At 56.5% G+C, this 22,171-nt stretch overlaps 6 protein-coding genes across 6 annotated transcripts; 2 read left to right on the top strand and 4 right to left on the bottom strand.

Annotated features, from left to right (window-relative positions):
* Positions 1 to 4,131: 4,131 nt before the first annotated feature.
* Positions 4,132 to 5,873, top strand: IWZ02DRAFT_466692 (5'/3'-nucleotidase sure). The gene is made up of 4 exons (XM_066768514.1): positions 4,132 to 4,599; positions 4,653 to 5,134; positions 5,183 to 5,528; positions 5,576 to 5,873. Exons 1-4 carry the CDS (start codon positions 4,324 to 4,326, stop codon positions 5,597 to 5,599), a joined length of 1,128 nt encoding a protein of 375 aa, XP_066617340.1. The 5' UTR covers positions 4,132 to 4,323; the 3' UTR covers positions 5,600 to 5,873.
* A 58-nt stretch (positions 5,874 to 5,931) lies between these two features.
* Positions 5,932 to 8,246, top strand: IWZ02DRAFT_513746 (class E vacuolar protein-sorting machinery protein HSE1; the record flags this gene model as incomplete). The annotated part of the gene is made up of 8 exons (XM_066770584.1): positions 5,932 to 5,971; positions 6,044 to 6,093; positions 6,146 to 6,180; positions 6,273 to 6,348; positions 6,404 to 6,623; positions 6,672 to 7,201; positions 7,253 to 7,325; positions 7,372 to 8,246. 8 exons carry the CDS (start codon positions 5,932 to 5,934, stop codon positions 8,244 to 8,246), a joined length of 1,899 nt encoding a protein of 632 aa, XP_066617339.1.
* Positions 8,247 to 9,136: 890 nt separating this feature from the next.
* Positions 9,137 to 11,059, bottom strand: IWZ02DRAFT_466686 (major facilitator superfamily domain-containing protein). The gene is made up of 3 exons (XM_066768513.1): positions 10,700 to 11,059; positions 10,183 to 10,617; positions 9,137 to 10,116 (listed from the first exon to the last, which is right to left on the bottom strand). Exons 1-3 carry the CDS (start codon positions 10,874 to 10,876, stop codon positions 9,526 to 9,528), a joined length of 1,203 nt encoding a protein of 400 aa, XP_066617338.1. The 5' UTR covers positions 10,877 to 11,059; the 3' UTR covers positions 9,137 to 9,525.
* A 1,050-nt stretch (positions 11,060 to 12,109) lies between these two features.
* IWZ02DRAFT_168166 (peroxisomal biogenesis factor 11) lies at positions 12,110 to 13,546 on the bottom strand. Its single transcript, XM_066762155.1, has 3 exons — positions 13,133 to 13,546; positions 12,475 to 12,949; positions 12,110 to 12,403 (listed from the first exon to the last, which is right to left on the bottom strand). Exons 1-3 carry the CDS (start codon positions 13,197 to 13,199, stop codon positions 12,241 to 12,243), a joined length of 705 nt encoding a protein of 234 aa, XP_066617337.1. The 5' UTR covers positions 13,200 to 13,546; the 3' UTR covers positions 12,110 to 12,240.
* Positions 13,547 to 15,236: 1,690 nt separating this feature from the next.
* IWZ02DRAFT_472648 (cytochrome b5) lies at positions 15,237 to 16,050 on the bottom strand (the record flags this gene model as incomplete). Its single annotated transcript, XM_066768974.1, has 3 exons — positions 15,237 to 15,398; positions 15,617 to 15,743; positions 15,932 to 16,050. The coding sequence occupies 3 exons, from the start codon at positions 16,048 to 16,050 to the stop codon at positions 15,237 to 15,239; spliced, it is 408 nt and encodes a 135-aa protein (XP_066617336.1).
* A 954-nt stretch (positions 16,051 to 17,004) lies between these two features.
* On the bottom strand, positions 17,005 to 21,523 carry IWZ02DRAFT_495484 (uncharacterized protein; the record flags this gene model as incomplete). Its single annotated transcript, XM_066770146.1, has 3 exons — positions 17,005 to 17,502; positions 17,552 to 18,635; positions 18,690 to 21,523. 3 exons carry the CDS (start codon positions 21,521 to 21,523, stop codon positions 17,005 to 17,007), a joined length of 4,416 nt encoding a protein of 1,471 aa, XP_066617335.1.
* Between the last annotated feature and the right edge of the window lie 648 nt (positions 21,524 to 22,171).

Raw genomic sequence — 22,171 nt, 5'->3', positions numbered from 1 at the left:
GAGGATTTATCCCGCTCGCTGCCACCGTCCACGCCCGCCGATCGCGGTGATATGTACCCTGCCTGCGTGCGGACGACGGTGGGTTGGTGGTTGGACTCTTCATCTATCGTATCAATCTACCCGTCGCCCATCACCAGTCGGCATGGCTCCAATCGTCGTTTTTGGTTCTCACCGCAGCAGTCACCTCGCCTCGCTTGCTTGTCTCGCTAGACAGATAGTTATGTTGTCGGCATCTATCCATCCATCCACGAATGACCTCGGCACACGCATTGCATCGCATCGCACGCGCCCACGCACACAGCGCACGCAGCACCCACCAACGCCCTCTGACCAGTTTTCCCCACTACTGCTGCACGAGAAGAGACTAGACCAGACCAGCAGACCAGTGCACCAGCAAGTTCACCACCACAGACTCAAAGACCGGCCGAATCTCTTTGCCTCTCTGTGCATTGGCGCGGCACTCGCACCTATGCACGTACAAAGCGCGTACGCACGCACGCGCCAAACAGAGCACACCAGCACGACCGCGTCTCGCGTGGATTCTATGGGTGGACCTTGTAGGCGACACGCGATACGAAAAAAGATACGACTGATGAATGGCAAAACAAGAATATATGGCGGCGACTACTGCTTGATCATTGACTTCTCTGCCTTGACCAACACGCACCTTTACGTACCGTCCGTCTTGCTCTCCCGCTCTTCCAGGTAGGTATTCTCCAGAACGAAGGCGCCTCTACGCTAGAGTGCATTTGCGGGATCTGGACCCCGGAGCATTGGCAAAATGAACGACAACGACTACAGCAAGCAGAATCAGGCGGCGATAAAGAGCAAATCATGCCTCGGGCGAACTGAATCCATCATCCACCATCCGTCGTCCAACCCACCAACCAACCAACCAGCTCGCCAGCTCACAGCGCACGCACCATCCATACAAACCACCATCTCCGCCCCACACACACACACACACACACACACCCTCCATACCCACTAACCCGCCTAGCCCATCACGGCAAGATGTGACGGGCAAAAAAACCTTTGGGAGTAAGCGGTGGAGCCGCTCCGCGCCTCCCCCTGAAAATCAATATGTACCGCGCGCACGAGCGAGCCATCGAGCCAATGATGCGCCTCCTCCAGCGACTCAGTCCGTTCGTCGTGCCGTTTATTTTATTCATCCGATCAGCGGCGTTCGTTGTGTATGGGATAGAGGCGCCGATGGTGAGAAAATTATGCCGACTCTTAAGCGCGCTCGAGCTTTGGTGAGTTCTAATGACTCGTGTCGTCATCATCGTCGGGGCATTTTTCCCCCTCTCTTCTGCGAGGACGATTCTTTCGCTTGCGCGGCGGTTGGTGCACATGGCTGGCGATGATGGATGGACGCGCCCGTCTTTGCTGCTTGAGGGCCAGAGTCGCGTGCCGGTCTGTCGCTGCCGTCGCTCACATCTAGGCAATCCAGCCCACCGTCACGGTACCGCTTCGTCCGTACCTGGTTGGTGGTGTAGGTTGTGGAAGAGACGATTCAATTTCTTTGTCTCTCTCTCTCTCTCTCTCTCTCTCTCTCTCTCTCTGTGTGTGTGTGTGCTCTCGCCCTGGTTCCCTGCGGCTCTTCCGAACCAGCAAGCACCTTTCCACAGCTGTTCGATCTATCTATTCACCTGTCTGCTTGTCTTTCTGTCTGTCCACTGGCCAGTTCTCATCGTCGACGGCAAATCCATCTCAGCTCATCAGCCGAGGTCCCTGCACCAACACGATGGCTCCGCGCAACCTGGCTCGACGCGGGCGGTGAGGTGGGCAACAGACTAACTGCACAAACGCACCGACATGAACGGGAGGAGCGGTCTGCGTATCGCTCGCTGACCACCACCATCCAACAGGCCAGTCTATCAGTCCATCAGTCCATCAGTGGGTACAATGGAAAGAGTAAGGAAGGAGTGAGGGAGTGACGGACCAGCAAGCGTCCTTCGCCGTTGTAACAGCAGCGTGGCAAACTGGCGGTGGTGGCCGCTGGCCTGGCCGCGCGTAGGAGTAAAGAGAGAGCATTGCAGCCAAAAGGTCTGACGAGTGTCTGTGTGGGCGCAGCAGCCAGTAGTTGGTCGTCTGTTTACTGTTTGCTTCAACGTCTCCTCCATACTCTCTCTCCACTTACCCCTCAATCCACGCATCCACGCGCTGTCTATCTGTCTGTCTGTCACACGTCCTCCTTACATGCCCTCACTCACGAGGCTTGCTACCTTACCTTGCCTTTCTTTTGTGTGTGGAGAGGCAAGGTAGAGCGAGAATGGCTAGGGGAACAGTGTTCCTAGCGGGAGTGAGTTTTCTGGGGCGGGGGATGGGTCTAGACAGGCGCAGCAGTTGGGGCTGGGTTTGTGGGCATGGCGGATCCGGAGAAGAAAAATAAAGAGAAAGAGAGAAGAATGAGGGACGTGGTGGGTAGGTAGGTAGATTGAGATAGGAGGTAAGGGTGGGTGACTTGAATTGCTTTCTCCTGTCGTCTTTCTCTCTTTCACATTGGCAGTCAGTCTTTGCGGTCGCACGACAAGATGTGCAGAATTGAGCGGGCCTATACATACATCTTCTTGCTCGCTCTCGTTTTCTTCTCCTCCTGCTGCTTTATGCCGTCCCGTCTGCGTTCGTCCCATTCACATCTCGTACACTCCTCCGCAGAAGCTACCTTCGAGTCTTGTGTCAATCAGTGAACCACACTCTACCCCTTCTCCACCTTAGTGCATTCCCATCCAGCCACCCATCCTCCTCTCTCCACAGCCCTAGCACCAACTCCCCCTCCCCCCACATCATCAGAACCCCAGATCCACGTCTACATGCCCTCACCCACTTAAAAATTTCCTGAATTATCCTTCGTCACCCCATTTCTCCTCCTCCTTCTCCACAACGCATACGTCCGCTTGCCGCCTCATGCGTGGTGCTGCATCTCAGCCGAATCACTAACTACACTGCTGGATGTGTAAAGTTGCCCCCATGCGCAGACAGCCTGCATGCATAGCCATGTCCACGCGCCACTGCATAGCTGCAGGATGTGGCGCCCGCCCGTCCGTCCGTCTGGCTCTAGCCCGAATGTGCGACGCTAATTGACTACTCCTTGCCATGAACCCACGACACTGACTGATTCTGGAGTTCACTTTTCGTGCTGATGATGTTGAGGTGTGTGTGTAGGATGGTCATGAGGTTGCTTTCTTCAGTTACGATTAGGTTAGGTAGGCTAGGCTACAAAGATCGCGTCGGTTCATGCGGATCTAGATGTCTGCTTGACTTGAACTGCTGCGCTGTGGTGTTCTACCTGCCTGTATAGTGGGCTCGAGATGGAGTCGTGCGCAGCAGCTACGTGCGTGCGGAGTCCATGCAGAGGTACGGCAACTGTCCTGTTTGAGTACTTTTCTCGTGCGCGTGGGCAGTCATCTATCTATATTCCTTAGACTAGTTGATATCCTCTCTTGCTTCACGCGAGCGGGTAATCAATTCCCTTTCGACACGCCGCTCTCTTCACTGCTTCACCCCGTGCGCCGCCCCCTTCTCTCAGCCAGCGCTGTCCTATTTTCAGCCAACTGCTGTCTTCTCAAGCCTCGCTCTACTCACTCTGGCACCGGTCCCTGTCCTCTCTCCCTCTCTCACACTTTCGCTCTGCCACATCATTGCCAACATGACAAAGCGCCCGCCGCCAACTGCGCCGTCCACCTCGTTACTCCGGCTCCGAAACCAAAGCGCGGTACAATCATTCAGGACATCAAACTTACCAAACTGTTAACAGAGCAGCTAGCTCAGCAGGACGCGGTCTTCCCAAAGTGCGCGCCCTCAATTTCATTGTCTACATTAACCAAAAACGCCAGTTCACTTCCAAGGCACCAGTCGACGAGAAAGCATGCGTGGATGTCATCCTAGCCTGGGAAACGCAAGCGTGAACACTGCTCAAGGGTACTCGGCAATAATCATCAACTTGTCTAATCATGAATACTTGGCTGGGGGACGATGGCAGAGGTCGAGAGTTCAACTCGCGACCTCTGCTAACGTTCTGCCCTTTTGCTCCTTGTTTTGGCAGCTGCTATTCTTTGGAAGGCGGAGCGTTTGGCTGCCTGCAAACAACCGTCACCGCCAGAAAGAAAAAAAAAAAAAAAAAAGTTTATCAAGGACTACCCACACACTCACAACTCTGAAAGATGGCAAGATAGCGAACGAATCTCTTGCTCTTGACATATCAACACGGCAGTCGGTGACGACAAGATCGATGTAGTCGTTGGGACGGCATATCCGAACTTAGCTCATCCTTGCAACGGGACCATAGCTCCAGGGTTACCTGTGCAACGACCATGCTTCATGTATTTCAACACCGCCCGAGCCGTCTCTTCGTTCTTTTCCCTCCCGCGCCCTTCTCACACTGCCACTCACCCCAAGATGCGTCTTCCGATCGCCTTCGCGGTCGCGGCAGTACTGTGTTGCTTTTCAACGGGCCAAGCCTTGCGCATCTTGCTCAACAACGATGACGGCTGGGCGAGCGCAAACATCCGAGAAACATATCGCCTGTTGAGGGAGGCTGGCCACGAAGTCCTGCTCGTCGCTCCCGTCGTCGACAACTCGGGCCAAGGCGGCAGGGTGAGTTTTCCTCTTTCGCAAGCGTTCACGTCAGCTGCTCATGCATGGTTTAGTCAGTCTTCACTCGGGAAAGCACCTTGATGGCCAACGGCGCATTTGACTCTGTTCTCAAAGGCGCCCCCTCGCTGGGCCACGACAAGGACGACTTCAACATTTGGTACTACAATGGCACGCCGGCCGCGTGTACGTTTGTCAACCTCGACTACGTCATGCAAGAAGTGTGGCCCAAGGTCGACGCGCCCGATCTGCTCGTCTCCGGTCCCAATGTAGGGCAGAACTTGGGGGGATTTTTGTACACACTCAGCGGCACCATGGGCGCGACGACGGCGGCCATAGGCCGTGGAGTCCCCGCCATTGCTTTTTCTGCCGGGAGCAACGGCGGCCAGAGGAGCTACACAGACGTGAAAAGTCCGACAGAGGCTGGACTGACTGATCCTGCCACCATCAGCGCAAATCTCACGGTCAAGCTGGTCCAACAATTGATTGACAACACGCCCCAGGGCGAGCGCCTCCTCCCACTAGGATACGGCATCAGGTACGCCCCAAAGCCCAGAATCGTCTCTTGCTGACGTGGGAATCGCAGTGTCAATTACCCAGACATCACCTCTTTCAAGGACGACTCGTGTATTGATCCACCATTTGTCCGTACGCGCATGACTGGCGGAGCACTCAGTACCAAAGCGGTCTACAACAACGCCACAGGAGTCTTTTCAGGCGAAAACATTGATGGCGCAGGACTCAACGCTTGCATCGACGGCAACTGCACCCTTCGCGGGGAGACGGACGTCGCTCTGAAGGGATGCGAGACGGCCGTGACCATTTTCAGCATCGACTACGATGCGCCCACAGGGTCCGACACGTCCAAGATTGAGGACAGGCTGCGCCCTCTTTTGAGGATGGACAGCAGTGGTCCGACGGCGGGAACCGACGTTAGTTCAACTTAATGGCTTGAGGGCGAGCTGACCAGAGCGATTAGGCCCAAAATGTGCTCACGAGGTGACGTCTGCGAGTGACGAAAGCAAAGGAAGACGGGTTGGATGGTTGGAAAGTGGTTTTCTCTGCGGAGAGCGCGCCGATCGAGTCTGTGGGACGAAATGAGAAGATGGTAGATTTGCAGTACATAATGATATAAAGCATGAGCAAGTGAAGTAGTGGTGAAGTGCGGGCGGCGACCGGGGAATTGACCGTGACGCAGTGCCAAGCCCCACCCGGACCTCGTCCCATGGGCGGGAGCTCCCCATCTAGGCGGCAGCAATTCAACCACACCATCGCACTCTAACTCTCTGATATCCTTTTCCTCCTGATACCCGACCAACTATTGCCTCGCTCTCCATGTTTCGCGCCCAGCAGAACCAGTTTGACGAGGTCGTCGGTTAGTGCCACACCTCCGCCCCGCTGCTGGACATGCCCGGCCAGCGTCCATGCTAACAGCTGCGATCCACAGTCAAGGCTACCGACGAGAACCTGACGAGCGAAAACTGGGAGTACATTCTCGTGCGCGATTCCGGCCTGCTCCAGACCTCGCGTTCTGGCTAATACCTTGTAGGATGTTTGCGACAAGGTCGGCGCCACCGAAAGCGGGTACGTTTCCCACCATCCTGACCGACCGCGCCTGAGACGGACAAACACCTTGGCAGACGTGGCATGTACTGACATGCATCGTGGGATGATAGAGCTCGAGATGTCGTCGCTGCGCTCATCAAGCGCCTCGCGCACAGAAATGCCAACGTCCAGCTATACACATTAGAGGTCGGCCACTCGTCTGGGTGATGAAGAGTATGCAGCTGACATGGCGTGTATACAGCTGGCAAACGCACTCTCCAAGAACTGCGGCCTCAAGATCCACAAGGAGCTGGCCTCGAGGAGTTTTACGGATGCACTCCTCCGGTTGGCAAACGATCGGAATACGCACCAGCAAGTCAAGGCCAAGATTCTCGAGCGGATGGAGGAATGGACGGAAATGTTTTCCAACAGCCCAGAGCTCGGAATCATGGAGCAGGCCTACATGAGGCTCAAGACTCAAAGTACTTTTTCCCAGTCCCGGTCGGAATTCACAAACTGACCCAACGCAGACCCAACCTTGCGGCCCCCATCGAAGCCCGGAAAGACACAAATCACAGAGACGGACCGTGCAAAGGAGGAGGAAGAACTTCAGATGGCTCTGGCTTTGTCGCTCAAGGAGAATCAAGCACCGGCACCCGCCGCCGCCAAGTCAAATCAGCCGGCCGCGTCTCCGCAGGCCAGCAGTCAGCCGCAATCGCAGGCCATTGCCTCTGGCACAACCGCTGCAACAGTCTCTCGCGTCCGCGCACTCTACGACTTTACGCCGTCTGAGCCAGGCGAGCTGGCATTCCGCAAGGGTGACATTATCGCTGTGCTCGAGTCGGTCTACAAGGATTGGTGGAAGGGCTCTCTGCGTGGCCAGGTCGGCATTTTCCCTCTCAACTATGTGGAGAAATTGCAGGACCCGACAAGAGAGGAGCTTGAAAGAGAGGCACAAATGGAAGGCGAAGTCTTTGGCCAGACTAAGAATGTAGAGAAGCTGCTGGCTCTGCTGAGCACGACTTCTACTGCGGACGCGAGGGACAATGAGGAGGTCACGGTACGTTGAGGCGCGATGGCGATCGAGTCAGCATGACGCTAACACGTGCAGACTCTGTACCACCAGGTGGTGGCGATACGGCCAAAGCTGATTGAGCTGATTAAGAAGTACTCGCAAAAGAAGGGTGAGTTTGCCGTGACATAGTTTCGAGCCCATCTAACGCGCTGCAGACGACTTTACGCAACTGAATGAAAAGTTCATCAAAGCACGGCGAGACTACGAGGCTCTCTTGGAGGCCTCCATGTCTCAAGCCGGCCAGCCTGGCTACGGCCGGCCGCCATATGGCTACGCGGGACCCCCACCATCGCAGGGAGCACCGTACAACGCATACGGAGGTCCTCCTCCTCCTCAACAACAGCAGGACGCGCAGCAACGCTATTATTCTCCCGGTCCGGACAAGGGCTACGGCTACCAGCCGCCGCCGCAAAACGGGCCCCAGCCGTTCTTCATGGTCGCGCCGGGCCAGACGCCGTCGGCGCCGGCAGCAGCCGTCTCCAGCCCTACGCCTGCTAGCAGCGATGCGTATGCCCAACAGCAACCGCAGCAGCGCGTGGGTTCGGGCGGCCGCCCGCAGTCCATGGCGTACCCGCACGAGATGGCGGCCAACAGCCCCATCGACACGCGCCCGTCGCAGCAAGCGTACGACGCGTACCAACAACAGCAGCAGCAGCAACAGCAAACACAAGCTGGCGCGCAAGCCTCGGCGTACCCGTCGCAACCCCAACAACAACCATCAGCCCCTTACGACCACCCCTCTTCTTCCTCAACTTACCTCCCCCAACCGTCACAACAACCACAACAACCACAACAGCAACCGTCTGATCCCTACCAACAGCAGCAGCAACAGCAGCAACAGGCGCCGCAGCAGCCGTCGCACCCGCCGCCCGCTGTCCCCGGCGGTGCTGCATCGGCGAGTCCGGCTCAGACGTATGTCGCGTATCAGCCGTATCAAGCACCGCCGCAGCAGCAACAGCAAATGTGGGGACAGGGACCGTCGGCGCCGCCGGTGGGGGGAAGGGATGAGGCGGAGGGGTTTTATAGGTAGAGTGGAGGTGATGGCATGAGATGGGATGGGTCTGGGGGGTTGTGGGTAGTGTTCAGTAGGGACAGAACAGTCGGTCGAGGTATAGCAGAATGAACGAATGAACGCGTCGTGGTGGTGGTAGGTAGTACGTAGTGGTAGTGGTAGGTAGCACGTAGTAGTAGTGGTGGTGGGAAGCAATTTGGTATCCATTTTCTTCTCTCTCCCTCCCTCTCTCTCTCTCTCCCTCCCTCTCTCTCTCTCTCTCTCTCTCTCTCTCTCTCTCTTATTCACCTTCTCTCTCTGGCTGTGGGTAGATGCCCGATTGATTCCTCATTCGTCTTGCGTCTGATATCACCTTGCACCTATCTACTACATATCTACTACCTATCTACTACCCATCTATTACCCATCTATTACCCAGGTATGTAGGTAAGGAGGTGTGGAGGTATGTAGGTATGTAGGTATGAAGCCGCAAACACTAGTTTGATTGGTTCGATTGGTTCGATTGGTTGGTTAGTTAGTCGGTTGGTTAGGTAGTCCATGGGTGGTTAGAAAAGACGGTCTTACGAGGACGGAAGGATGATTTGATGGACGATGGGGTGAATCAGGGCAGAAAGTTGGAGGCTGTCTGTCTGTCTGTCTGTCTGCTCATTTCTTCCTTTGCTTTCTTTCTTTTCTTTGCTTGCTTGCTTGATTGCTCTGAATTGCCCCCACTCATTAAGCGCTTACGCACTCGCTCACTCAATTCTTCTATCCCTCTTTTTTTCCCCTCAAGGGACGTACGCATTCCCTTCAATTCTCCTTCTGGTCCACCTACTACGCCTTCGTCCTCTCGCCCACCACAGCCGCCCCAACGCCTTCACTACCTTCAATACTCGACCCCCTGCCCCTCTCCGCCTCCCCCGCTCCATCCCCCACCCCACCCTTCCCCAACCCCATGCGTCCGGTATCAAACCCATTACTCTCCAAATAAGCTCTAAACCTTTTGTCCTCCTCATCAATATCATCCTGGCCGACAGTGGGCAGACAAAACCAAGCGATGACGCCGCTCAAGATGGCGAGGGAGGAGGCAACCCAGAAGGGGTCTTGGCCGGAGGCTGTCGCGTTGGGGGCGTGCGATTGGATGACGGGGAAAACCCAGGTACCGACGAAGGCGCCGATTTTGCCGATGGCGGCGGCGATGCCGTAGTATTGGCCTCTGGGCGATTGTTAGGAGGTGGTTCTCAAGGGAGGCTGGAGGAGGGGTGGGTGAAAGAAAGAAAGAGAGAAAGAAAGAAAAGCGGGAAAAGGACAACACAACTCACCGCACAGCAGTCGCACTCGTCTTACTAGCCAAAAGGCCAATGTTGTCGCCGGGCCCCATCTCGCCCAGACTCAAAAAGACGCCGTAGACGACGCAGAAGCCGGCAATGTTGGCGGGCTCTTCGAGCTTCGAGTACGCGCCGGCCATGATGTAGCCGACGACGGCCTGCGCGCAGACGCCGATGACGAGCGTCTTCTTGGGGCCCAGCGCGGGCACGTCGGCGAGGAAACTGCCCAGCAGCGCGCCGGGCAGGTAAAAGAAATTAATGAGAATGTTCCACGCGAAGCTCTTCCACAGCGCGGCGTCGTCGCCCAGCAGATTGGCCAGGATGGTCGTGCTGTAGATGCCGAAGGCGTAGGCCGAGAAGTCGTAGATGAACCAGATGATGCTGATGGCGCTGAGCCGGAACCAGTAGTATTTGATGGCCAGGAGGTACGGGATGGGGGTGTGGCGCATCGATTCGCGCTTGTAGGCTTCGGGTTCTTGCAGTTTGATGCGCATCCAGAGCAGGCTGAGGGGTGGGATGACGCCGATGCCGAGGCAGATGCGCCAGGCGGCGCGCAGATGGGATTCGCCTGTTGCGAGGACCTGGGGGGGGGGGGAAGGCAAGTTAGAGGGATGGGAGGGGAGAAAGAAAGGAGGTCTGGTACACACCACAATAACCGGCACAATCGACGACACCAAAAACGCAAAGTCAATCATGACATTGCTAAACAAAATAAACCACCTATTCCGCGTGCCACTCTTCAACTCTCCCGTACTCTCCGCACAACCCACACTACCAGCAGGATACTCGCCGCCGATACCGATACCCAAGAAGAAGCGGTACGCGGTAAGGGCAGCAAAGAGGCCCGATACGCTGCCGCCAGCGCCATACGAGCCGGCGCCCAGCGCTGCAAAGACGATGATGATGACGGTCGACGCAAACAGCGACCACTTGCGCGAGAAGCGGTCCGACGTATAGCCAAAGAAGAGCATGCCGACGACAGTGCCGGCAAATGTGATGCTGCTGACGTTGTTTTGCGCGCTGCTATTGGCGTATTCGTCGGGGTAGATGCGCTTGAGCATGGTGTTGACCGAACCAATGACCTACCCATCCCCAAGAAAGAAACATGTTAGTCGCACTTGTTCCCCCCGGTCAATAATTTCTGGGGAATTATTGCATGCGCACGTTGTTAAGGTAGCCGTCGGAAAACAGCCCTGCGCCGCACGCTATGACGGGCCACAGCCGATCCCAGCGGTTCTTGTCCGTGTCTTCATAGCTTCGGTGGTGATGGTGCAACGGCGACGACGAGGCTTCGACCTCTGTCGCGCCTTGCAGGTTCTTGGGCGCGTCGTCCGAGTGCATGTTCCGTTTGGCGCGGCGCGGCGCGGGGCAGATGCTGGAGTAAACGGGTCTGGGGTCTTCGAGCCGAGCCGCAGAGACGAGACGAGACGAGACGAGACGTCAGAGGTGTTGTTGATATTCAATTCATCTGGAGTTCAGTCGAGTGGAGAAAGAAAGAGCGAGAGAGAGAGAGAGAGAGAGAGAGAGAGCGAGTCAAAGAACAGGAAAAGGAAAAGGAAAAGGAAAAGAAGAAAAGGCTGGCGATCAGTCGAGGTTACATGGCTCGAATGGGGCAGGCGAGAGCCTGACAGCTCGTGGTGCCAAGGCGACGCATCATTGGCCAGCGTCGATTGAAGATTGATAGTACATTAGTATGGATATGCTTACCTTGGCTTAGATGGCCGTGCCGCCGCAACCGGGGGGGAGGGGGCGTCGTGCTTGGTAAAAGCTTGCCTCTCTCTCTTTTTCGCCCGCTCTCTCTCCCTCTCTCTCTTTTTCGCCCTCTCTCTCCCCTTCTCTCTCGCTCGCTCCCACTTCCTCCACATTCGCCATCCCGCCGTCGACCTCAGGATGGGCGCTGACGACGCAACGAGGTGCGAGTCAGGCGGCGAAACTGTAATGACCGGAAGAGTCCACCTCAGTTTCCTTTAATCGGCCATGCTAAGCGAAAAAAAAAAAAATAGAAAAAAAAAAAAAAAAAAAGAGACTGTGCATCATGATGCGCACCGCAGCTGGGGGCGAGGCTCAAGGAAGGAAGCGGCGTGCGTCTGACTGACATCCATGTCGGACCATCAATGCAACCCACCAGCCCCAGGCCAGACCACCGCCCTTGCTCCTGCACGCTCTCTGGCTGGTGTCGGGTGGAAACTTGCATGCAAACTGTGCCTCGGCCACGAGGGAACGAACTACGCTCTACCGTAGGTAGCGTGAAACTATGCAGGCCGTTCATGTGGTTTCGACGAGAGGAGCGAGCAAGGTGACAGGAACCGACTGCCGTGCGATTGCAACGCCGGAACCCCCGTCGCAGCGTCATGACATTGGGAAGAGTACTCGTCTGTCTGTCTGTCTGCCGGCCTGCGCGGTCGTTTCGTTGCTTCCACGCATGCAAACAAGCCGTCGTCATTTCCTACATATCAACACACACGGACACAAGGGGAGCGGGCTGAACAACGGGGATGGGCATGCGCCTTGACCGAACCAGCTCAAAATACCAAAAAAGGAACACGAAAGACAAATTGACACACCTGTCATTCTTGATCCCTCTCGGATAAATAGAATAGAAAAAACAATCAATGCATTCCCCCCATAAGGCTTTATATGAAATACTTCGCCTCCGCAAGAGACTTACCTTTTCCCCATTGTCGACCCGGCACGCGGCACCCACATCAAGCCGTCTTCTTCCACACCGTGTACAGGCCAAGCAGCGAGCTGACGGTGCCGGCAATGCCGACGATGCCATCATCGAGGGTGGCGTAACCGAGAGCCGACACGGGGACCGTCAGGTCGCAAAGATCCGAGACGAGCTGAATCTTTGCAGCATTTGCTTCCCTACACGTATTGCATTAGGTTTCGCCCTGCTGCTTTCCCTCAAGTAAAATCTTGTTGTCGGACAGACTCACCTCTCAATCTTCTTCTTCTCGACGACGCTCTCGGCCTCCTTCTCATCGACCGCGCCACTCCTCTGCCTCAACTGCACAAGGCTATACACGCCCGCAACGACGTTGCATAGCAAGCCCGCCATCCACGCCTTGTACGCGCTTTCCTGAATACTCTTGATGTTGCCGCTCTTGCGCGCGCCAATGGCGTCCAGCACGGTCGCATTGTCAAAACACATGTAGCCCGCGTAGCCGAGCTGGCGGCCGACGGCGCAGTACTTGAGGACGGGGTCGAGGGCGGCCGAGTCGGCCGCCAGCGCCGCCGCCTTGAAGTGCTCGACAAACTTGCCCAGGCGCAGGATCTTGCGCGTCGTGCCGAACGCCTTCTTGACCGCGTCGTACGGCGCTATCGCCGCCGCGCTGTGGTTCGTCCGGTACAGGTACCACGCGTAGAAGCGCGAGAAGTACTGCAGCGTGCGCAGGAATTTGTCGCGGCCGACTGTTTGTGGGCGGAGCGAAATATTAGCCTACTCCGTCTGTCTTGTTTTGTGTGTTGAGTAGGCGGACGGACGGACGGACGGATGGACGAGCGGATGATGCAGCTACGTAGCCCGCCGAACGAACGGAAGAAGCTTCGTCTGAATTGCGGGGTTGGGGAAAAGCTTGAGGGGTTATGACGCACCCGTCGTCGCGACAAACTTGAGGTAGTGAGAAACGGTCGGATGGTAGATGACGGCGTCGGCAACCATGATGGCGGTTTGTTCCAATATACAGCGCGCGGTTGCGTGGGTGGGTGGTGCAAAGAAACGGAGCAGCAGCAGAGCAGCTCAAAGATCAAACAGCCGGCCGCCGGCGGGGTGCAGATGCCGGGTAGATAGCGGAGAGCGGTCGGGAGGCGACGGCTTGGGAGCGCAGAGACTCTGGCGAGCAAGCGACGGCGGCGACGAGATGGTGAGTGAAGGATAGCGTTCGGTTGGGCTGGGTGGTGGAACGCGCGCGCGATGGCGGTCGTGGATGATGGAATAGGTAGGTAGTGCGGTCGGCGGGGATGGGTTTTGGCTTGTGACGGCGACGCTGGTCAAGTACCGTAGCACCCGGCGGGCAGCGCGCAAACCTAAGGCAGTCAAGTCAACCTAAAAGAACCTCGGCCCGTCGGTCCCTGATATCCGGGCCTTGGCACCTACCCATCTGTCACCTTTCCTTTCTCGTCCGCTCCATCAAAGGACCCTCCTCTTCACGGCTCGCTTGATCTGCGACTACGGACTGTACTCGTCGACCTGAAGGTCCCGTCAGACAGCTCCTTCAAGGCGTGATCGGCCAGGCGGTGTGGACCGCCAACTCGCTGGGGTATACATTTCGGGTATACATTTCCCGCGGCCCATCATCTACCACTGGGCTGTCACCACCACGACGGATGTACTGTACATCCATCTGCAGCCACCACGCACACGCACCCAACTTCCAATCCCCAGGGAAAAACAAAAGCAACCACCGTGTCGACTTTGACGCACCCAACCACACGACACGATGCCTTCCTTCGTAAAAAGTAAATCCATCACCAGCACACCGTCAACGCCATACGCCCATGCTCTAAGCACACTCAGGTCCATCTACATCTTGACATCATCACATTGCACCTTGATGGCGGCCACCACTCCCACTACCCACCTACCTGTAGCTAGCTGATGATCATATGCGTCCGTCCACACTCTACCCCGTATGCCTACCCCTATATATCTCTAGACCCCCTTTTTAAACCGCAACTTCAAACGTCGTGAGCCCCCGGTCCGTTGCTGGGGATACGCACGCACAGCGCTGACCGGGTGGGCAAGAAGGAAGGAAGGAAGGAAGGAAGGAAGGAGGCCGTCTGGTGTCCCGTGCCTCTTCGCCGACTTGCGGGCGCGTCATCTTCTTCCGTCTGTAGATTTCATGGTAGAGAGAGAGAGAGAGAGAGAAACAGGATGGAGCAAGAGACTTTGGAGTTGACTTAGCCCGCGGACGGCGCTGATGTGAGGTGAGATGAGACGATGTCCCGGGACGGCATGGGGGGAGCTGGTGGTTAGATCAAGACACGCTGGGGGGAAAAGGAGCCTGTCAAGGATTTTCACATTGGTTAAGCATCAATGGCCGAGTTGCCAAACAAAGATGATGATTACTAGGTAGATGAGGTAGGTCGGTAGATATGTACTTCTTCTAGGTGCATTTCTTCATGGGGTGGTGGAGTTGAAACCACACAGGGGGGAAAGGAGTAAACAAAAAGAAAGAACATATCAACATAAACGTGACGTCAAGCAGCATGAGGTCGAAAGAAGATCAGAAAGTATCCTACCTCTTTTTCTTCCTAACTCGCCGCCAGCCCGTGAATCCGGCTCATCTTTCACTCATTTCACCCAAACCCCCCACTCTCCCCGCATCTCTCAACACACGTCCGATTGTGCATGCAGCGCGAACACAGGATGCGCCTGAAGAAAGGGAAGAAGGAAGTAGACAAAAAACGCCCAAACGGCAAAGTCGCCGCTGTCGCCAAACACCCCCACCCCCCGGTCCGCCTGGCTGTGCGCGGAAAGCTCCCAACCGTACCTAGGTGCAACGCGGGCCGAAGAAATTGGCCGAAAGGGCGACCATCTACCAGCCAGCCGCCAGCACTTGCTCAGAGCCGATGCGCTTGGGATGCGCAGCAATTCTCACAGTCCACGCCATTCCCGCCGGCCAGTTGTCACAGAATCCTCGGGGCACAAGACCTGACCAATGCCGCGTGCCTGCTTGTTTCCTTGCTTGGTCCCATTCTACTGCTGTTCCGAGTTGGCCTGCAGGTATTGGTAGGCAAAGTAGGCGAGGCCGCCGCCGACGAGGAGGATGGCGTAGACGCCCAGGCCAAAGCCGGTCGCGTCGCTCTTGGAGCTCTGCGACTGCGGCGCCTGCGACGTCTTGGGCTCGGGGTCGCCGGCCTGCATGCGCAATCGTCGTGTTAGCTGCCGTAGTCTGGTAGAAAAGCAAAAAGATGGTTGCGGGAGAGGGGAGGCATCGCGCGCAGGCAGACACGCCGTGTCATGCCACCTGCAGGCGCTCGGAAAATCTGCGTCCCGAAGTCCTTGGAAATCAACGGCCGGGGCGGTGCAAGCCGTGCAAACGGTCGATTTGTGTGATGTAACCGGTCAAGACGTACCACTCTCTTGAGGTTGCCGACGAGCAGGCCGCCCAGGATTTCGCGCGCCTCATCCGAGTGGCCGACGTCCTCAAAGGCTTCGGTGGCATCTTGGCCGCCAACGTCGAGCATCACCTCCTCACCACCGCTGCGTGTATATATGTCAGCCCTGTGCCTGCAGAGCAATTGATTCCCTGACCGCCTCGCCGAGCCATTGCGCGCACGCATGTGGACGCCGCTCCGCTGCCGAGAGGAGGCAGCAAGCTAGGCGGCCGCTGGTTGGCGGCAACACACACGGCTGGGGCGACAGCCGAGGGAGAGCTGTGGTGGACTCACGGGTGCTCGTCGACGAAGCTGCTGCAGTTGTAGACCTTGTCGTGAATGACCATGTACAGGTCCTTCTTGGAGCTGTGCTCCGAAACGTCGGAGTAGGTGAATTCCTTGACGTCGGACATTGTTGGTGAGGGGACGCGGGAAGGCGACGAGGCGACGAATTGGGTGGTGCGAGAGAGTCGTTGGGGCAAGGGGTGCTGGAGCAGCTGGAGAGCGCGAGAGAGGGATACACGGGCAAAAGAGGACGCAGGCAGAGAGAGGCGCAAAGTGACCGACGACGTGGACTTTGTAGGTGCTCGGACCGGAAATGGGAGCGGTGGGAGGTTGAGCTGGTGGAGATCAGATGGGTCTCAGGCTCAGGCCCAGGTGGTGCTACGGCTGTAATCGATGCACAGCCATTGGCCAGCGGCGGCCCCCAGGGAACTTTCAGATTCCGTCGTGAGGCGCGGGGTCTCTCGCGTCTTCCCGAGTGCAATCTGTGCCCGCGCGCTCCTCGCCCACGGCAAACCTTAGTCGGAGTCGAGGCTGATTACGTCTTATTTCTACTCTACCTTAGCCTCACAGGTTCCTCGCTCCGTCTGCTCAATGTCTCCTGTCCAAACACCTCGCCCTTTGCAGTTTACACACCGCTCCGCCGACTCGCTCCTTATGCCCCTCGATTCCGCCCAGACCGGCCCCATTTTCGGCTCCCATCTCCCTTCACGGTTCAAAAACCCGAAGCAACCATGCCTGCCCGCCATGCATTCGACGCCCTGCCAAAGAAAAGGAACAAGAGAAAATCCGGAGCCAGAACACCACTGGTGGACATGCGCATGCGTAAAACCCGTGACGACTGCCCAGCTGAGTCCCAGACAATTCAAACCAAAAAGGAAATATGCATCCCTAGCCAGCCACCTCGGTAATGCCCCCCCCCCCCTCCTGAGTCTGTGAAAAATAAGGTCCGTCGTCGAAGCCGTCAAGTGCTGAGTATAATGCCTGTCCGCCCCGGACGAGCCCGACGGCGAGTGAGAGTACAAGAATACAAAATCGTTGCTTCGTACAGTTCAAGGGAAAACCTCGTGCATAGGGAAACCTCGTCATGGCCAGCTTTCCCTGCTGCGGGGAATGTTAGCAAAGCCTTCTCCGCCGCCGTCTTGGACCACCGGGCCGTCTGCTTGCCCGTCTGTATCCGCAACAGGCGTAATCTTCTTGGCCTCTGTAGGCTGAGAGCTTGATGAGACCTTCTTGTCTTCATTCGGTTCCGTCTGAGCCTGGAATACGTCGGGTTGCGATCGATGAAACCAGCCACCGCGCTCCCACTCGCCAGGCTTGTAAAGCGCCGCCTCACGCACATCACGGTCGACAATCGCCTGCATGAGCTCCTGCAGCCGCGCAAAGGCAATCGGCTTGAGAATCCACGCGTCAAACCCGGCGTCGATATAAGTCTGCCGTTCCCGCTCTTCGAGAGAAGCTGACACGGCGATGATAGGTATGCGACCGTTGAGCGTCGCTCGTGTCGAGAGCACGTGAGATGGATTGCTCTTTTCAAAAGAGCGAATCATCTTGGTTGAAGTCAATCCGTCGACAATGGGCATCTGTAAGCGGGTTAGAAATTTCCTCGTAGCACATGTTCAACCAGCTCACCTGCATGTCCATCAAAATGACGTCAAAGTAGCCAGGCTTCTCTCCGTAGACGCTTGCACATTCCTCGCCATTGACAGTAAGCGTAACCTCGTGGCCAATCTTTTCGACCCTTTTCTTCACGATCTTGCTGTTGACGGGGTCATCCTCTGCGACGAGGACGCGCATGTTGTCTGCGTCCGGCGGCTCTTCTAATTTTGGTCGACTGTCATCCACTTCGCCAAGGATGCAGCTCTTCTCGCTGTCCGAGGAATCGGGTCTGTTGAAAAATTCCTCTGCCACTCTGACCGCTCTGACGGGCTGTCCCGAGTCCGTCACGTTGGACTCGCCGGGCCGGCTCAGAGCAAGCGAGTGCTGTCGTCTCGTAGTATCTCCTGCGCTGCGGGCCCGTGCTTTCGAAGGAGAGAATCCGCCACCACCCTTCTCCAACATTGGATGATGAGGGTTGTTGACAGACGATTGTGATTGCGATCTGCTGTCCACCATGTGTGGTTCTTGAATGGCTTCTATGAGCCTGTCAACATCACTCTTAGCGCTCTTGCCACTTTGTGCGCTCGATACGCTGTGCACGCTCTTCACGCTCTTTTTACTGTTGACGCTGTCCGAGCTGTCCCTTCTGAGCAACGGGTTGCCCGAGTCTTTGGATGGTTGGCCTTTGTCCACCAGCGTCATCTCACGTCCGTCTCCGCCCAAAGCGGGCCCTTCAGACTGTGGAGTCAGCGATGCCTTCGAAGACGCATCCATCAGTCCCTTCTTGTCTTTGCCATCTGGCATGTCGAAGGGGAACTGGATGACGAATCGAGATCCCTTGCCCTCTTCCGACTTGAGGCGCAATTGACCATTCATGTTGCGGATGATTCTTGCCACGACGGCAAGGCCTAGTCCCAGAGTGCGCTTTTCGCCCCCATTACCTTCGATCCTCTTCGAGTTTGGAGCGAGGGTTTCTTCGAGCATCTCGGTCGTTTCGCTTTGCACTTGCTCCAAGTCTCGGAAGAGGGCATCGAGCTTTTTGCCGCTCATTCCCGCGCCCGTGTCGGCAACGGCTACCTCAACGTTGGCGTGATTATCCTCCCAGCTGGACACGTACCTATGAAATTAATCAGCCCAATGATCCGTCAGCCCTTTTCGTGCATTAGCATACATATCCACATTGACGCCACCCTTCGATGTGTTTTGGATGGCGTTGGCCGTGACGTTGGAGATGGCCTGCCGCACCCTGCGCTGATCACCCAGGACCTTCTGGGGAACGCCCGGATGCTCCACAACATCGTACGATATTCTCTTGCGCTTTGCGTCGCCGGCGAACATGTCTGTCGCCTCGGCAAAGGTCTCCTTCAGGTCAAAGACCTCTCCTCGAATCAGGGGCCCACCTTCCTCGGTCTTGGTGAGGTCCAAAAGGTCATTGATGACATATATTAGTGACTTGGAAGCAGAGTGAGACTTGGCCAAATTTTCGCGCGTTTCCTGATCCAGAGTGCCTTCGAGGGCGATCTCCAGGTAATTGATGATGGCATTTAAAGGCGTTCGGACTTCGTGCGCCGAGTTGGCCAGAAGCAGTCGCGTCAGCTGGCTGCTTTGCAAGGCCGCCTCTTTCTGCCGCCAGACCTCGATAAATTTTCCATACACGAGGCAGAGCACCGCAGCTGTCTCGATCTCCTCTTCGGACCATTCTCGGCATTTGCCCACCACCGTTTCACACCACGTCTTGAAACTCTTTCGTGGCTCGAGGTAGCCTTCGGTCCCTTCCTTGACAAACTTTTCATAGGGATTACCTGCCCACTTGACTTCTTTGAGCTGCCCCTTCCTGAAGAAGACGATGAAATCATTGCCCGAGACCGACAGGGGCACGACGAGCATGCCGGCAACGACCTGGAAGCCTGGCGGATAACGAAGATCCGGAAAGTCAATCGCAATGTCCTGGGAAGTCATGACTGACGTGATTTTCCGCATGCGCAAGTATTCGAGCATCGCAAGTGCTTCTTGAGACTGCTCCAACTGACCCAGGATCTTGGTCTCGTCCCTGATCGACAGCAATCCAAAATCCGCATCGAACAGCTTGAGCAAGTCTTCCGAGGATGCAACGATGTATCCGGAGGGATTGTGCCGAGTTGGAACCGTGTTGATTAGTTTCCTTGCCTGTAGCCTCGACGCATATGACAGCCGTTCAATATTCCTCGAGGCAGAGTCGCCCACTAGACGACACATTTTGCGAATCGGAAACGAGACGCGCATGCCCTTTGGGCCGTATGAATGACACGCAATCAACCCCCATAGCTCGTCAAATGCGTTGATGGAGATGGACATGGACGACCGAACTGCCATGTTTTTGAGGTATTTGAGATGGATTGGCGACATTGCGCGCAAATAGGAATAGGCAAGGTCGAGAGGAGTCTCCAAGTCTTCGACGGTCCGGCAAACCAGACGAGCAGTTTCTTGATCTCGATCGTACAGCATTCGCACCTTGTTGATTTTGTAGAGTTGTCGTGCTTGCTTGGGGATGTCTGACGCGGGAAAGTTAAGTCCTTTGTAAAGATCCTTTGTTGCTCGAGGATCTACGAGCTCCGTTACGACCCGGCCGTTCCATTGCGTGTCGAATTGATATATCATGACGCGATGAAACCCCGTCAGCTCCTTTACGACACCAACGAGCACCTTGAGAAACTTTTCGAGATTCGGTGCCGTTGCAAGCTGCTCCTGCACCTGAGACATGATGTTGAAGACCTCCATGGCCGCAGCCTCACCTTTGCGCTTCCTCGCGCTGCGCAAGACTCTCAGCGGCCTACTGATGTTTTGCGTGCTTTCGGCATACTCTTCCGCTGTGGGATTGCTCTGCAACGTATCTTCCGGCAGCTCCGGGGTCGCGTCATTCGTTGGCACCAGAGGATTGACCGGATCGTCCTCTAGTTCGAATTCGCAAATGACGAGGTTTGGATTGGCCTGGTTGACATGCATTGCACACCAAAACTTGCGAGATTTCTTCTCTGGATTGCGAATGATCAGGGTGAAGACTTCGGGTCCATTGGTGGCGACGTCGGCGTCCTCATCCCGTATAAAGTCAATGTGGTCCAGCAGATTGTCGGCTTGTTCCTCGGAAAGAATATCGCAAAAGTTGTCTAGAGCGAAAAGTGCACCCGGCGAGTAGCCTATAAGCCTCTTTGAGTTTTCGCTGACGATGCGAACGATGAGTTTCCCGTCCGACTCTTCTTCGAGTGCCACTAGCATCCCGAAGCCCTGAACCGCCCCCGGTATGTGAATCGGCTCGTCTTCGCATCGCTGCAGCGTTTCGCCGCCCCTGCCCGTGATTACAGCATGTCCTCCTTCGGTTACGACGTGCTTGAAGCGGGCCGTTACGAGTGGCGTATCCTGCAGGCTTTCCGCAACACTCTTGGCCGAGCTTGGTGCTGGTGACGAGGGGAACTCGCCAGAGTGAACCGAGTTCATGGCGCTATCGGTTCCGCTCTTGGAGGATACAATGTCATTGAACGTTTGCTGGGTCGTTCGAAAGTCGAGCCTCTCGCTGGACATGCCCCTTCGCATCTTAGGCGTCGTTGGCACCGGCTGGCCCTCGGATCGTGATTTTGACGAGCGGTGCTCGGAAGCAGCAGATGACGCACTGTTGACCGATTCCCGCCGAGCATCTCTGGCTCGCGCCTGGGCCGACGCCGACTGGTGAAAGTACCCGTCTTGTCTATCTCGGCAAACCGACGCCGTCGGCGTCGGATCCATGGAGACGACGCTCCGAATGGGAAAGACACGATCTTCAGCATTGGGGCTCAGCGAATTTGTATCCGAGGTTGGCGAGAACAAGGAATGAGGCGGCAAATTTCCAGGCGACTTGTTTCGCATTGCGGGGCCATCGGTGATGATGCGCGTCCTTGCGCGCGATGGAGAGGAATCGCGTTGCGATGCAGGAGGGTTGGCATCCTGAGAAAACGGCCGCAGTTCCTGTGCCTCGTCTTCTAGTTGCTGAGACATGGGATGCTAGCCCAAGCTGTGCAGAGCAGCATAAACTGCAGAGGGTTGTTAGCGCTGATCTTGCGTCGAGTCAGAAGGGACGGGGTTGTGGCTGCGACGAAATGACATCTGACAGGGGTGGTGGCAGGCAAGCGAGCGGGCCATACCTTGAGCGCGACAGAAATGGATAATATCAGTTTTCCGTCGCCCGCATTCCAAGCTGCAGAATTGTACCACTCAAGATTCGGGCACCGAGAAGGGCCGAGGGCAGAAGTCGTCGTATCACCGTTTCTTTGAAGCTTGGTCGGGGGGGGGGGGGGGGGGGGGGGGGGGGGGGGGGGGGGGGGGGGGGGGGGGGGGGGGGGGGGGGGGGGGGGGGGGGGGGGGGGGGGGGGGGGGGGGGGGGGAGGGAGCAGAGAGGGGCCTGGGGGCTATATATTTAGCGGCGGAGCTACAGTTGCGCGCTTTGCGGAGCGCGTGGGGAAAAGCTTCGAAGGTGTAGATGTTGCTCGTTGTAGACAAAAGTCTAGAGAAGAGGCGAGGGCCCTGGGGAGTCTCGACGTGATGTGACGGGCGTGGCCGAGGCAATGCCTTGGGCGCAAGCTGACGTCGACGCAGCAAGATGTGACTGGGTGGGCTGCGACTACTGGACAAGCAAAGGAAGGGTGC

Source organism: Phyllosticta citriasiana (assembly GCF_038021145.1).
Source record: "Phyllosticta citriasiana strain CBS 120426 chromosome Unknown IWZ02scaffold_29, whole genome shotgun sequence".
Taxonomy (NCBI): Eukaryota; Fungi; Ascomycota; class Dothideomycetes; order Botryosphaeriales; family Phyllostictaceae; genus Phyllosticta; species Phyllosticta citriasiana.
The sequence above is the reverse complement of the archived record's forward strand: the minus strand, read 5'-3'. Positions and strand labels throughout refer to the sequence as shown.

Coding starts and splice junctions, on each gene's coding strand:
- IWZ02DRAFT_168166 (XM_066762155.1), bottom strand. CDS start 13,199: ATGGTTGCCGACGCCGTCATCTACCATCCGACCGTTTCTCACTACCTC. Junction 12,950..13,132: donor CAAGTTTGTCGCGACGACGG/GTGCGTCATAAC, acceptor GCCCACAAACAG/TCGGCCGCGACAAATTCCTG. Junction 12,404..12,474: donor GAGAAGAAGAAGATTGAGAG/GTGAGTCTGTCC, acceptor CAATACGTGTAG/GGAAGCAAATGCTGCAAAGA.
- IWZ02DRAFT_466686 (XM_066768513.1), bottom strand. CDS start 10,876: ATGCACTCGGACGACGCGCCCAAGAACCTGCAAGGCGCGACAGAGGTC. Junction 10,618..10,699: donor CCGACGGCTACCTTAACAAC/GTGCGCATGCAA, acceptor GGGGATGGGTAG/GTCATTGGTTCGGTCAACAC. Junction 10,117..10,182: donor CGATTGTGCCGGTTATTGTG/GTGTGTACCAGA, acceptor CCCCCCCCCCAG/GTCCTCGCAACAGGCGAATC.
- IWZ02DRAFT_466692 (XM_066768514.1), top strand. CDS start 4,324: ATGTATTTCAACACCGCCCGAGCCGTCTCTTCGTTCTTTTCCCTCCCG. Junction 4,600..4,652: donor ACTCGGGCCAAGGCGGCAGG/GTGAGTTTTCCT, acceptor TGCATGGTTTAG/TCAGTCTTCACTCGGGAAAG. Junction 5,135..5,182: donor CCACTAGGATACGGCATCAG/GTACGCCCCAAA, acceptor TGGGAATCGCAG/TGTCAATTACCCAGACATCA.